We start from the raw sequence: 13106 nt of genomic DNA on the forward strand, positions 1-13106 counted from the left end.
TTGCCGAAGAAGAGGGGCTGAACACCTTTTGCACAGAACACCTTTCTGTGTAGGNCACCTTTCTGTGTAGGCTCTTTCAAAAATATACAATTTCATAAAATTTCAATGTCTATTTATAATATTGCTCGAGTGTTAGACGAACCCATACGCATAAGTAGCCCATTACGCCCATTTGGGTACTTAAAGTTGACATTAGGCGTGTTTTATTTGACGCGAAATTTAAGCTATTACCTTATTTTGTATGGAAGACTTGGCCAACATAACTATATTGGCTAAGTCTTCCATACAAAATAAGCTAATAACTTAATTTTCTCGTCAAATAAAACACGCCTATTATAGACAATGTTTTTATACAAAAATAAAAATTTTCAAAAATGCTATAATAAAAAAAATCAAAAAGAAAAATGTTTACATATTTTTTTGCATACGTTGCACATTAATGTAAAAAGTGTACAATTAAAGCCCATAATAAGACGAAAGAAATACATTTTTTATCATTAAGTTTCGTTAAAAGGTTTCCAAGATACAGCACTTTAAAGAAAGGTGGCCGCGGTGACATGAAATGCCTGATATGCCTTACATCAAACAAAAGAAAATCAAATATACATTTCAGAAAATATATTTATGAGCTATGTTAATAAGGCGTTTTTTGGAAAAAATTTCTGCAATATAAAATTTGTATATGTGTGCTCAGCATTTAAAACTCTATTAAACCCCATTCCTCGTTTTCTCTATCGAAACGGTGGATATTCTTTACTTATGCCGTATTTTCTTATGTTTGAGTGTACGCCTATTATAAAAATGTTAAATTAACAAATACAAGTCGTCATCGTATTAATTTAAACATTGCCTGAATCATATGTTGGGACTAGAATAGGCTCTCAAACTACATATACCTATGTAAGTGTAAGCCGTTGTTGTAGCGGCTTCAACAACCCTGCCTAGATTGGCCAGTATCTTAGTCGTTGTCGTCAAGCTCAACTAGCGGAAGACGCAAGAAGCGTGCAGCTCCTATGGGGTCGGTCCACAGGGACAGAAGAGTTGCTGTGTAGGGTTTGTGGGCATGCGAAGAGATGTTTGAAGTAATGGGGTGTCTCTCCGCATGCCGGGCACTCATAGCGCACATCTGCATTTAGTCTGCTCAGGTATGAGTTCAACCTGCTGCAGTAGCCAGAGCGAAGTTGGGCTATTGTGGTCCGAATCTCCCGAGACAGATGAAGCTCGTGTCGTCCACGTCAGGTGGTTGTGTGCCCAGAGAGCCATTCACAGGGAGTCGGTCTCAAGGCCCCCGTTCGGGGCCTGTTGATATGCTGTCGGGTCCAGAGGCTGCTTTATGAACCTCTGGTTTTCGTCCGTGAGTTCGTATAGATGCCCTCTGGCATGCCTTGGAGAGGGCTCCTCTGTTTAGGTATCTACGTCTGTGGCTCCCTACTAAGAATTGCTTGCAGAGCATTGTGTTGTGCTTTCTTATGGGGAGCATTTGCGCAGCAGAAGACATCCGGTCGCTGCCCAGAGTGCTGTGTTTTAGGTCATCTGCAGCTTCATCTTTGTTGATAATTGCGTTTGTATGCGCAGAGAAGGAGAGCAGACTGTCGAAAGTTGCTCCGAGTATTTTCGGGTTATTCAATGTCGGAATTGGTGTGTCATCAACGCGAATACCCAGCGGTAGTCTAACCTCCTTTGTCCAGGTGGTTGTTGTTGTAGTAGCGGTTGTACAGGTGGTAAACAGAGTAGCTGAGGATTTTTCAGGGGAGAGGATTAGGCTCCTAGTAGTGAAGAAGCGAGAAAGATCGGATCTATTCTCAGACGCCATTATCGAACAATCGTCAGCGTAGAAGACAATCGACACTCCCTCTGGTGGCTTAGGGAGCTTGAAAATGTAGTAGTTAAACAGTAATAGGGAAAGAAAAACCACCCTGTGGACCCCCTGTTTAACTTTTCAAGGTTTGCCCCATTTGTCTCTTAAAAATACTGACGAGTGTCGACCACTCAGATAATTATCTAATTAAAAATTAATTATAATTTGCCGACCACCGTTTGAGTGTAGTAGCGTGGAGTGACTGACGGCCTTCCACAGATCCATCGCTACTAGAATAGTTGCGGTTTAGGTCAGGTGTTATCTGAGTGTTTATGGCCTTAAGTGCTCTTGTTGTGTTGAGCACTTTACGGAAACCATGCTGATGCTTTGCTGGGGTCAGGTGGTTCTTAAAATACAGAAGTAGCAAGACCTCTAGTGTCTTCGCTACCTGGGAAAGGAGTATTATCGGGCGATAAGACGCTGCGTTGTTAGCTATTTTCCCCAGCTTGAGCAGTGGGATCACTCTCCCCTCCTTCCAGATGTCTGTAATGAAGAGAGTGGCCATTGGCAGGCTGAGAACTTTGGCTAAATAGTCTACTCCTGCAAGACCAAAATTTTTCAGCATCAACATGCATGTTCAGTCAATGGCGGTGAGCGGCGTCGCAGTTTGGGCTTGCGACCGTGCAGCGGAACACGAAAATTCCTCCTCCAATCTCGCGTGGTGCGCAGACCTTAACATGCCCTGAAGTGGCACCAGCCAAGACAGGTGTTGCACTTGACTGATGCCACTTTACGGAATATCTTGGTCTGACATACCGTGCATATTGTTGGAGGAACCAGGAGTTGTTGCCGGCGGCGTGTGGGTAGTGGTGCGGTTGTGTCTGTTGTTTGGTCTATTGTGTTGTGTGGTGTTTGTGTTGAGCTGCTCAGGCAGACTGCGATTTGCGTGGAAGCAGCTGTGTTTGCGCAGAAAGGGGCCAGTGTCGATGTGTCCGTAGACCTGATCTGACCCTAAGGTGACTCCACCGGTTGCAAACATTGCACTTAACTGAGGTGGAGTTGTGGTGTAGTTGTCTCTGGCATACACAGCAGGTGTAAGTTCCTGGGCCGGGGTTTGACTAGATGCCAGCCCTAGCAGAAGAATACGTAGCAGATGCAGACCTATGGACGAACTACGTCAGAGATATTTCATCGACATAAACGGGTCTAGATCGCCAAAACAACAGCCCTTGGTCGGGTAAGATCCGAGTAATTCCGTTAAGTAGAACCGACTGTCGTGGGAATGAAGTGTATGAAGTGTACATATACATATATCAGTTTAGTCCAAAGTATTTATTGTCTAGCTCAACTAACGGATTTGCTGAGGATGGTCACACTTTCGTTCCTCGAACGCGTGATGTAGGCAGAATCGACAAAATTTTAGCGCAGTACGTAAAGCTGTTTCACATAAAGTAAAACTGTCTCATTTAGTGCAGCTTCGACAAAGTCAGACCGAACGGAAAGTGGTATTAGTGAAGGGGATTTTAAGGACTAGTGAAGTGATAGAGTATAAGAGTAAAACTTCACAAGCTTTTCAGGGTGGCTTTCGGCGCTCAAGCCGTAAAAATACCTTGTTGTGGAGTAATACTCAAAGGGCTGTTTGCAACATATCTGGTTATTGCAACTCTGAGTTAAACATCGCTATCGACCCAATCGGCTCCATGCCCATAACATGGAGTCGATAACGATGTTTAACGGAGAATTAGTGTTAACGCGACATAGTGAAAACTGCCCTATCTGACTTGAGGGGTTCCTTTCCAAACTGAACACATTTCCATGGTTACTATGCCCGACAACTCCGTATAGCTTTGTGAATTCACTTCCATAGCGCGCTCTTACTCTGCTGCTATAATTGCAAATACAATAGAATCCACCGTTTCCTTCAAAATATGTAAAATCAAGCAATTTTACCATAGCAAGTCTATTCTGCGCTGGTAATAAAAATTTTGTAACCGGTAAATAAGTTCTTCTCAATTTTTAAACCCTCTTCGCATTTTGTGTACTCTTGAAATCGGTAAATTTTGTTACCATGTCATAAGCTGGTAACAAAGTATTGCCCCGTGAAAAATGCAATGCCAGAATTTCCACAATTCTTCATAGCTGAATTGCTGAATATTTCAACTGGATTACCAACATACCTAGATTCGCGGTGACAAGAACTGATAACATGTTTTGATAATAAAATTTTTCGGTTAAAAAATTTTCGGTAACGTGCAGAATAGACCTGTAAATAATCACTTTATGAATGTTTTTTTTTAAATCCTTTCCACTTTGTTTTCCTTCATACAGCTGTCTTCGAAAAACCACTGATAGCTGGCAATGCTGTACAGGTTTCCGCAAGGGTTGCAGCATGTCGATTTTTCGTTTTTCGTAACGTAGCTACGAATTACGAATAACGAAAATTCGAGTTCTAGAATAAGGGTGTAAATTTTCTTCTACAATTTTCTGCAATTTACTTTAAGAAAATATTTGAAAATGGTGCGCGACCAGGCTGGTTCAGAACATAAAATAACAACATGAAGGGGACTATTTTTAAAACTTAATAGCAAGTGAAATGAATGAAAAAATTAATTTTATTGAAAAAAAAAATTTATGAAATTCAAACGAGCCATATTCATGCAATTACAAGATATTCTACACAAGTTCAAAAATGAATAAAGCCGCATGATTGTGAGATGAATACGAAACGAATAATTAAAAAATTTAAGGGCAATAAAAGAAGTTGGGGAGTAGGAATTGATTCATAAATATTTTTTACAAAAACAAAAAACGGAGATTGCACTTCATTTACATACTCAACAGCAAAACGATTAGAAGAAGGTATTCTACAGATACTAAGCAAACAGAACACACTCAAAAATACAATGTAAGCAGTAGCACGCATGGTCCTGAATCCGAACGCCAAGGGACGTGGTAGGTGCATACGTGCTCCTGAATCAGGTAACAAGCATTCAAGTAACAATGAAATTGTTGCACCAAAACAGAAGAGCGTATGTGATAATAAAACAAAGCTACTATAACAACCATTTGGTTAAACGAGCCACTGCATATATGAATATGTGAAAAAGTATATAAATATATACATAGGTAAGTGCGCGCCTACATACAGACTCGCACATGCACATATTTGCATACGGAGGAGTATATGCAAAATATGGTGTGAATATTTTGCATATTTAAATTTACAAGTGTGTAAGTATGTATGCAGCAGTGGCAGCACCTACTAAGAATATATACATACATACATATTCTCATATATAATTTGGAGGACAGGATGCAACAAACAATAAAATACTGTGGTGCGCACCTCAGTTGACTTCGAAGAGAACGTGACGTAGCATAAGTCCTCGTAAACTTTTTCATCCTCTTCAAAATAAATATCATTGAGATACTCATGGCCACCTACTTCTCTAGCAGTTGCCTGGTAACTCCACGCTGTGGCGGCTAAACGCTGTAAACTTTGGTTGTCCGTCGAACCCGAATGGCTGCTACCCAATGATGTGATAGTGCCTCTAACGCTATCGCCAGCAGCGACGCAGCCTTGATAATCCCGGCTATTTATGCCACTCAAATTGCCAACTGTGGCACTGCGCATATGCGCATTCGACGAGTAATTACTGGATGCCATAGTAATGCCTGAGCTAGCGCTGTTTACGGAATGCTGCTCGTCGTCGAAGTTTTCAAATAAGTTGGAAAATAGATCCTCTTCATAGTCCTCGGTATCTTCCGTACCATTCTCGATCGTTATATCGCTATTTTCATCTTCCACGGAGAGTGAGCCGCTGTGTGAGGCCCGATCATAATATTCTGCCGGTCCATCCAGACTGCCGTTCTTTTTCGGTTCACTGCTGGCGGCGCATGGCCAAAATACGCAAAAAAAAAAAATATCGAAAACCAAAGTGTTGAAGCGTGCGGAAGTGCGTGTGCATGCGTGCGATATTTGTAAGCATTCGATACATGTTTAATTAGTAGATCGATTATTTAATTTGTTGATTGGGCATTTGATTGATTGGGTGGTTGGTTGTTTCACACAAACGCGCAGAGTGATGGCAGCGGTAAAAGTATGTGCGATAAGTAGGCAGAAAATAGGAAGAAATAGCAAAGTATATGGAAACAGAAAAATGAGAAGTATGTATTTAAGTATGTATGTATGTAAGAATGTATAGAAATACATACATATAATAAAACATATCTACATATGTGGGTAGGTTTAGTAGCCGGTAGCTAAATGCACGCCTATTTTTAGAGAGAAAACAATTTTTAATGCTAAAAATATTTTCTTGGAACTAACGCATTACTGCTCTTCGTGCAGCCAAAGCCCACTAACAGTAATTTAAAAAGAGGTGAGTGTGTGAGCGGGTAATGCCAGAGAAGCTCACTGTCGTTGAAGGATTTCATTGTTTTAGAATAAGCTTACAACTAAAAATGGAAACAGGATGTCTCTATAATATTTGTATAAGATTTCATTTGCTTACGTCGAATGTAGATCCTTGTAAATGGCCTCATCGGAGTGGGAGCGTTCGCTGGGAGAGAGTTGAATATTGAAGCCACTGAAAAATAAGAACATAAATAAACAAAACAAAACGAAATTAGTGAAATGTTTGTATGCATGTATTTAGCATGAATATTAAATTTAAAATTTTATTGTACGATAATTATTAAAATTATTAAATTATTTAAATAAGTATATGCTGACTTCCAACTTACAATAGATAAACAACAACAAACAATTGAACGCAGCCGACACCACTGTCGATATAGGAAATCCGACAGTAACTACCACAAAGAAATTCAGGCGTATGTTGAAGGAAGTCAGAGTAAGAAGAAATATAAGTATATGTCCTCTTTTGTTTTCCACTTGAAATGATTTTAAAAAAATATGTTCTAAATGCAACCGTGGACGCCAGCTGACACTAAAGCTTCTGCAATTCCTCTTTGGGAGAGTAATTTACCTTATTCTCCGAATTTTTTTACTGGCTAATTCTTTTCGGCTTCTCCAAATGAATACAACTACTACTAATCAATAGTTGTGTTTTCGTTTTTACCAACAAAAAACTATCCAGTACCAAATTTCGGAGAATAAGCCAATATTTACTCCCAATGAAAGAAATATGCAAGAAAGTACGAAAACGAAGCAGCAAGTAGTTGCAAGTTTTACGAACAGCTGAATAATTTGTTATTTTTCGAAGCAATTTTCTAAGAAAAATAGTATTTCTCATCTTATTATATGGGCGATTCCACCGTCATGGGTGGGACATTTGTAAAGAAAAAATGTTCTTTCTTGTTTAAATTTAAGTATAAAGTACTCAACAATTCGAGATTTTGATAAAGCTACACCTAGTTGACTATTATATGAGTCATTATAAAATACGAATAAAATTCCAGCTTACATATGGAAAAAAATCTGAGTTATTTCTTCTGTCACGAGTGGGACAAATAAAAGGACCTGCTTTTTGGAGCAGATATATTTTACGAGAACTCTGCGAATTTATTTCACTTTCTGTGTGAACTTGACGTCTTTATAACAAAACAAAGAACCACGAATAAGTACAAACAAAGCAAAGACTACAAAAAAAATTAATATAAATAATAGATTTAAAAACTTAAATTTAATATAAAAAAAATCCAAAATTTAAGTTTTAAATGTGGATGTTTGTGGTTCTGGTTATTTAATGTGCTAGACTTTTATAAAAAAAAAAACGATAAACATTAAATAAACAAAAGAAAAAACCAAAACTGGTCAAAATGTCACTTAACTTAATCAGCTGACCACAAGGGTATATAGGTAATGGGCGAGTCCACGCTGCCCCCCTCCTCCCCTGCATTCACCTCAACAAGCAAATTAAGGTTATCAATCCTGTAAACCTACCTCTGACAACTGTCCCACTTCTAGCTGTCACGGTTGGGACACCAATACTGGTTAATAATAACTCATAATATAGATAAAGCACTCACACAATTTAATATATGTATAAAACAATTTTATTAAAAGCAGATGAGTTCTACTACATATATATTTTTCTTACCAAACACTTGAATTATGAATCGCAAATTTTTTGACAGTTCTTTCGACACAACCTACATTAAACTCACTCCAAATTTACTTAGAACTTGGATTTCAAAACGTAAAAAAGGTAATAAAAGTGCATTTAAAGCTTTAATTTGTTATTTTTTGGGGGATTCAAGATTTTTACAAATGTCTTATCCACACGTTTGTTAGTTTTATAAAGAAAGTAATTTTTACACGGAGGTTCAGTTTCTCATGGAATCTCCCATATATTTAAATAGGTTTATCTTGTCAATTGCAACTATAAAAACCTCACCAACAATTTTTTTGTTAGTGTAAATCGCTTAGTCATGCCATCAGCTGTTTTTCTTACTGGAAAATAGTTACTAGTAAAAATGTATCTAGTAAAAATCCAGTAAAACTTGCAAGTTCAGTTGTTATTTTTGCTCTCAATTTCCCCTCGCCATTCTGGATAGTGCGCACGAAAACAGGGCTAATAATTCAATAAGAGCGCACCAATAGTTTGGTTAGGAGTGCAATTAGGTATAGCAGGGCTTCGGGGTGTGAAACTATAGTAACTCGAATATGCTTAAATCCTACTCTTGCGCACCTTGGGCAACATGAGCAGTCCATGTGCGAGATGGGGTAACCAAAACGTATGGAGCCGTTTTTTGCCGCTACCCCGACTTTTTTGGTCTAAAAACTGATTGAAATTTGCAGGAGCTGTCCACCGCGAGATGCTACTGCAAGAGTGTCTGTCTTTGTACAAGAGTCATGCTATATAAACGTGTAGCAGTTAAAAATAACATATCGTTACTAGACACGAATAAGGGCGTGTTAGTGTTTTGACGGCGAAAAAAGACGCAACAAAAAAAAATTACGAAAAAAGACGCTTAAGAAAAACTTCGGCGAAGAAAGACTCGTAACCTAGTTGAGGGCGAAGAAATGCGCATAAACATAGATTTATACACGGCCAAGGACTGTCCCTTCAAACATAATTGACCACGAAAATAATTTTACGCGTCTTTCTTTGTCGTCAAATAGGTTAACAAGTCTTTTTTCGCCACCAACTTTTGAGCACGCGCCTTTATTCGTGTCTAGTGATATGATCTGTTTGAGCGTTGGATTTAGGACTCGGCAGCTTAAGCAAAGTTACAATGAAAGTTAAAATAAAGCATTGGATGTGACCGCCTTCTTTTATAAAAAGACCACTGTAAATGTTTAGAGGGCTATGAGTTGAGGGCATGGACTTACAATGTTCGGAGACTTAACCCTCTATTCTAACAGAGTTACACAAGTTATCTCATAACTGTTGTCTAGAAATCAAGATGTATCCCCAAAATTCAAATTTAGGTGCTAGAAAAATACACAAAAGCTTAAAAACTTATGTTATAGCGGCAAACTTTGAGGAACAGCAGAAATCACAGCCGCGATGAGCTAAAGTTTGTGACTTTGTAGAATACGGCGGTTAATCGATGATGGCAGCGGGAAGACTATGGGTGGCATCGCCGCCATCACCAAAGCGATTGACGAGCCAAAAAACATGTGGTGGCTTGCGACGGTCTACTACAGGTGCCAGGATAGACAAAGAAGGTATCATTGGTCCTATCGTTATTAATTCAGTCTCCACGGAAAACGCTCTATTGCAGACTGGGGCTGTTTGAATTCCGCGGGGCCCCGAGCCTGTAATATGTCACTTGGTTCTAGCTACTTGGCTGTTTCTAGAACGAAAATCGTGGAACCAACTCGATGGCGATGGACCGAGGACCAAACATCTGTTGGATTTTTGGAAAACACTATACGAATATTTACTTGCTAATATTGTAAAGCAAAAATACTTACTCACTATTGTTCTTATTTTCAAATGTGAAAAATGTATACGAGAAATTTTTCATTCTAAAATAAAACTTCCTATCTACAACTTCACTGCGTTTTCATACATTGGGAGCATTTCCCAATAGGTTATGGGCCATCGCGCAATGTCGAAGGAAGGCGTTAGTACAACGATCGCCAAACTAAATGGTGAAAACTACGCAACATGGAAGGTAAAGATGGAACTACTGCTGATCAAGGAAGATTTGTGGGACATAGTCTCAAAGCCGAAGCCAGCGCAGCCGGACGCAAACTGGATCAAGCAGGACGGACAAGCTCGTGCAACCGTTGGACTGATGGTGAATGATGATCAACTGGTGCATTTCAAAAACGCGGTTACAGCCAAGGATTATTGGAATGTCCTGAAAGAGTTTTATGAAAAACCATCCCTTAGCAGTCGTGTTTTTCTGATGAAGACGATTTGCAAAATGCAATTATACGACGATGAGAAAATGGAGCAGCATATTAACGATTTGATGAGTTACGTTGAGCAGCTATCCATGATGGGTGATCCACTAAGCAGTTCCTGGACTGTTGCTATGCTGTTGAGCAGTCTTCCGGAGTCATACGATCCATTAATTGTTGCGTTGGAAGCAAGAGATGAGATACAGCTTAACATTAACTTCGTCAAAGGAAAACTTTTGGAAGAGGCTAAACGTAAGGTGCACAAACGGAATACTTCGGATTCGGCGGTGCTGAAAATCGAAGGGAGAAAGACTCAATTCAAAAGGACGGGAGTTCAGATCGAGTGTTTTTATTGCAAGAAAAAAGGGCACATGAAGAAGGATTGTAAATTTTTTAAAGAGAAGCAAAAATATCACGTTAATATGGCCGGGAAACAAGATGATTCACTGGAAGAGCAATGTTTTTGGTTAGGCAAGTCGACGAAAAATGATTGGTACATCGATTCAGGAGCAACATGTCACATCGCAAACAATCGGGTTTTTTTTTTGACATGCTAAACGATAATATCCAAGAAGCTGTTAATGTCGCAAATGGTTACCAAATTCGGTCGCAAGGCAGAGGCAGTGGTCACATCGAGATAATAAATGCTGATGGTGAGTCTGAAAGGATAAATGTAAAGGATGTTTTGTTCGTTTCTTCAATAGAAAGCAACTTGCTATCGGTGAAGAAGTTAACCGAGATGGGTTATCAAGTACTCTTTGAAGGAAATAATTGTAAAATTATTAAACATAATCAAGTAAAAGCCACAGCTGAATTAAACAATGATTTATACAAGCTGAGGGTGACTTGTGCAGAGGTGAATATGGTGAACAGTGCTGGACGACATCAAGGATGTGTACATGACTGGCATCGAAAGTTGGGTCATCGTGACATCAAGGTTGTGTGGTCGTATTTGAAGGACAAGAACATCAAAGTCAATCCGTGTGATGCTGAGTTTCAGTGCGAAGTATGCCTTATTGGTAAGCTGACAAGAAAACCATTTCCGAAGGTAGCAGGTGAGCAGTCAGGTGCTGTGTTAGATTTAATACACACAGATGTTGCTGTAATGAATAAAACAACACCAAGTGGTTTCCGTTACTTCGTGACGTTTATTGATGATTACAGTAGGTACTGTAATTTGTATTTACTCAGACGCAAGTCCGAGGTCGTAGCTCGCTTAAAAGATTTTATAAGTTTCGTTAGAACAAAATTTCAAAAGACTCCAAAAATCATAAGATCTGATAGAGGAGGAGAGTTTACTGGTATAGCTGTTGGGCAGTATTTAGCAAGCTTAGGTGTTCAGCAACAGTTCACAACACCGTACACTCCACAACAAAATGGAGTAGCTGAAAGACGAAATCGGTACTTAACTGAGATGGTGCGATGTATGCTAGCTGATGCAGACCTTAACGATGAGTTTTGGGGTGAGGCGATAGTTACAGCAAATTATATTCAAAATCGTCTACCGACAAGGTCAAATAATAATATTCCTTTTGAATTATGGGAAGGAAGAAAAGTTGATATGTACGGTTTGGTTCAAAAGCTCACGTTCTAATACCAGCTAAAAAACGTAATAAGTTATGCAGGAAAACAGAAAAATTAATTTTCGTGGGATATTCAGAGGAGTCGAAGGCGCTCAGATTTTTGAGTAAAGAGAAGAAGAAAATTGTCATTAGCCGAGATTACGTAATTCTTAAAGATGATTTGGAATTTGAAAAGCAATCTGGACAAATCTCGGAAGAAGTGGGCATATCACTAGAAGCTAGTAAAAAGAAAAATACAGAACACAGTGAATTAGAAGACTGCAGATTAAGATGAAGCTGTAGATGAAGGCAATGACAGCGTTATAATTTCACAACAAGACTTAATGATGAATTCAATGGTTGATATTTCATCTGATGACACCATTGTTCCAGAAGAAGAGCTTAGAAGATCAAAGCGAGTTTCAAAACCCCCAGTTAAATATACCTGCTTAGTATCAGAAGCAGAAGAGCCAAGCCATTACAAAGACGTTTTAGTTCGACAAGATAAATCCAAATGGATGAGAGCTATGGATGATGAAATGGATTCTCTTCGTAAAACTGGAACGTGGATTTTGGTAACTCTACCCCGAGGGCGTAAGGCAATAGACTGCAAATGGATTTACAAAATCAAAAGAGACGTAAACGGAAATATATTAAAGTACAAAGCTAGGTTGGTTGCGCAAGGTTTTACACAAAAGTATGGAGTTGACTACGAAGAGGTATATGCACCGGTAATACGTTCAACCACTTTCCGCACGTTTTTAGCAGTGGCGGGTTCGCTAAATTACACGGTTAAGCACTATGATATAAAAACTGCGTTTTTAAATGGAAATTTAGTAGAAGACATTTATATGCGCCAGCCACCGGGTTATGAAGTCAAATCGAAAAATGCAGAAGTACTAGTATGCAAACTTAAAAAAAGTTTATATGGGTTAAAGCAATCTGCAAGATGTTGGAGTAACAAATTTTTCGATGTTTTACGTGCAGCAGGTTTTCATCGAGGAGAAGCTGATTGCTGTCTTCTGAAGAAAAAGAGGGAAGATCACTACATATCGTATTGGTTTACGTTGATGACGTATTAGTTGCCTCAAATGTAAACACCGATTTCGAAATTGTCGAAAAAATATTAGAAGATAATTTTGAAATATCACGGCTTGGAAAAATTAATTTTTATCTGGGTATCAAAATTGAGAGGGAGGAGTCCGGATATTATACTCTAAATCAAGAAAATTATATTGTAAATTTAGCTAAGAAAGCTGGACTTCAAGACGCAAAATTTTCAAAAATCCCAATGGATGTTGGATACATAAATTTACACCGCGATGAAATGAAATTACTAGAAAATAACACTTTGTATCATGAACTTATTGGCTGTTTATTATACATAAGCATTAATACTCGTCCTGATATTGCAGCTGTTGTG

The 13106-nt window shown here is 38.8% G+C and overlaps 1 protein-coding gene across 1 annotated transcript in view; it reads right to left on the minus strand.

Annotated features, from left to right (window-relative positions):
* Vav (Vav guanine nucleotide exchange factor) overlaps window positions 1-13106 on the minus strand; it is a 64022-nt gene that overhangs the window by 16447 nt on the left and 34469 nt on the right. Inside the window, exon 3 of the mRNA XM_017616761.1 lies at window positions 6313-6387. Within this exon, the coding sequence (XP_017472250.1) occupies window positions 6313-6387 (75 nt within the window). The remainder of the gene's footprint in view (window positions 1-6312; window positions 6388-13106) is intronic.

Source organism: Rhagoletis zephyria, unplaced genomic scaffold, assembly GCF_001687245.7.
Source record: "Rhagoletis zephyria isolate East Lansing unplaced genomic scaffold, Rhagoletis_zephyria_1.1 Rzeph_scaffold_01267, whole genome shotgun sequence".
NCBI lineage: Eukaryota > Metazoa > Arthropoda > Insecta > Diptera > Tephritidae > Rhagoletis > Rhagoletis zephyria.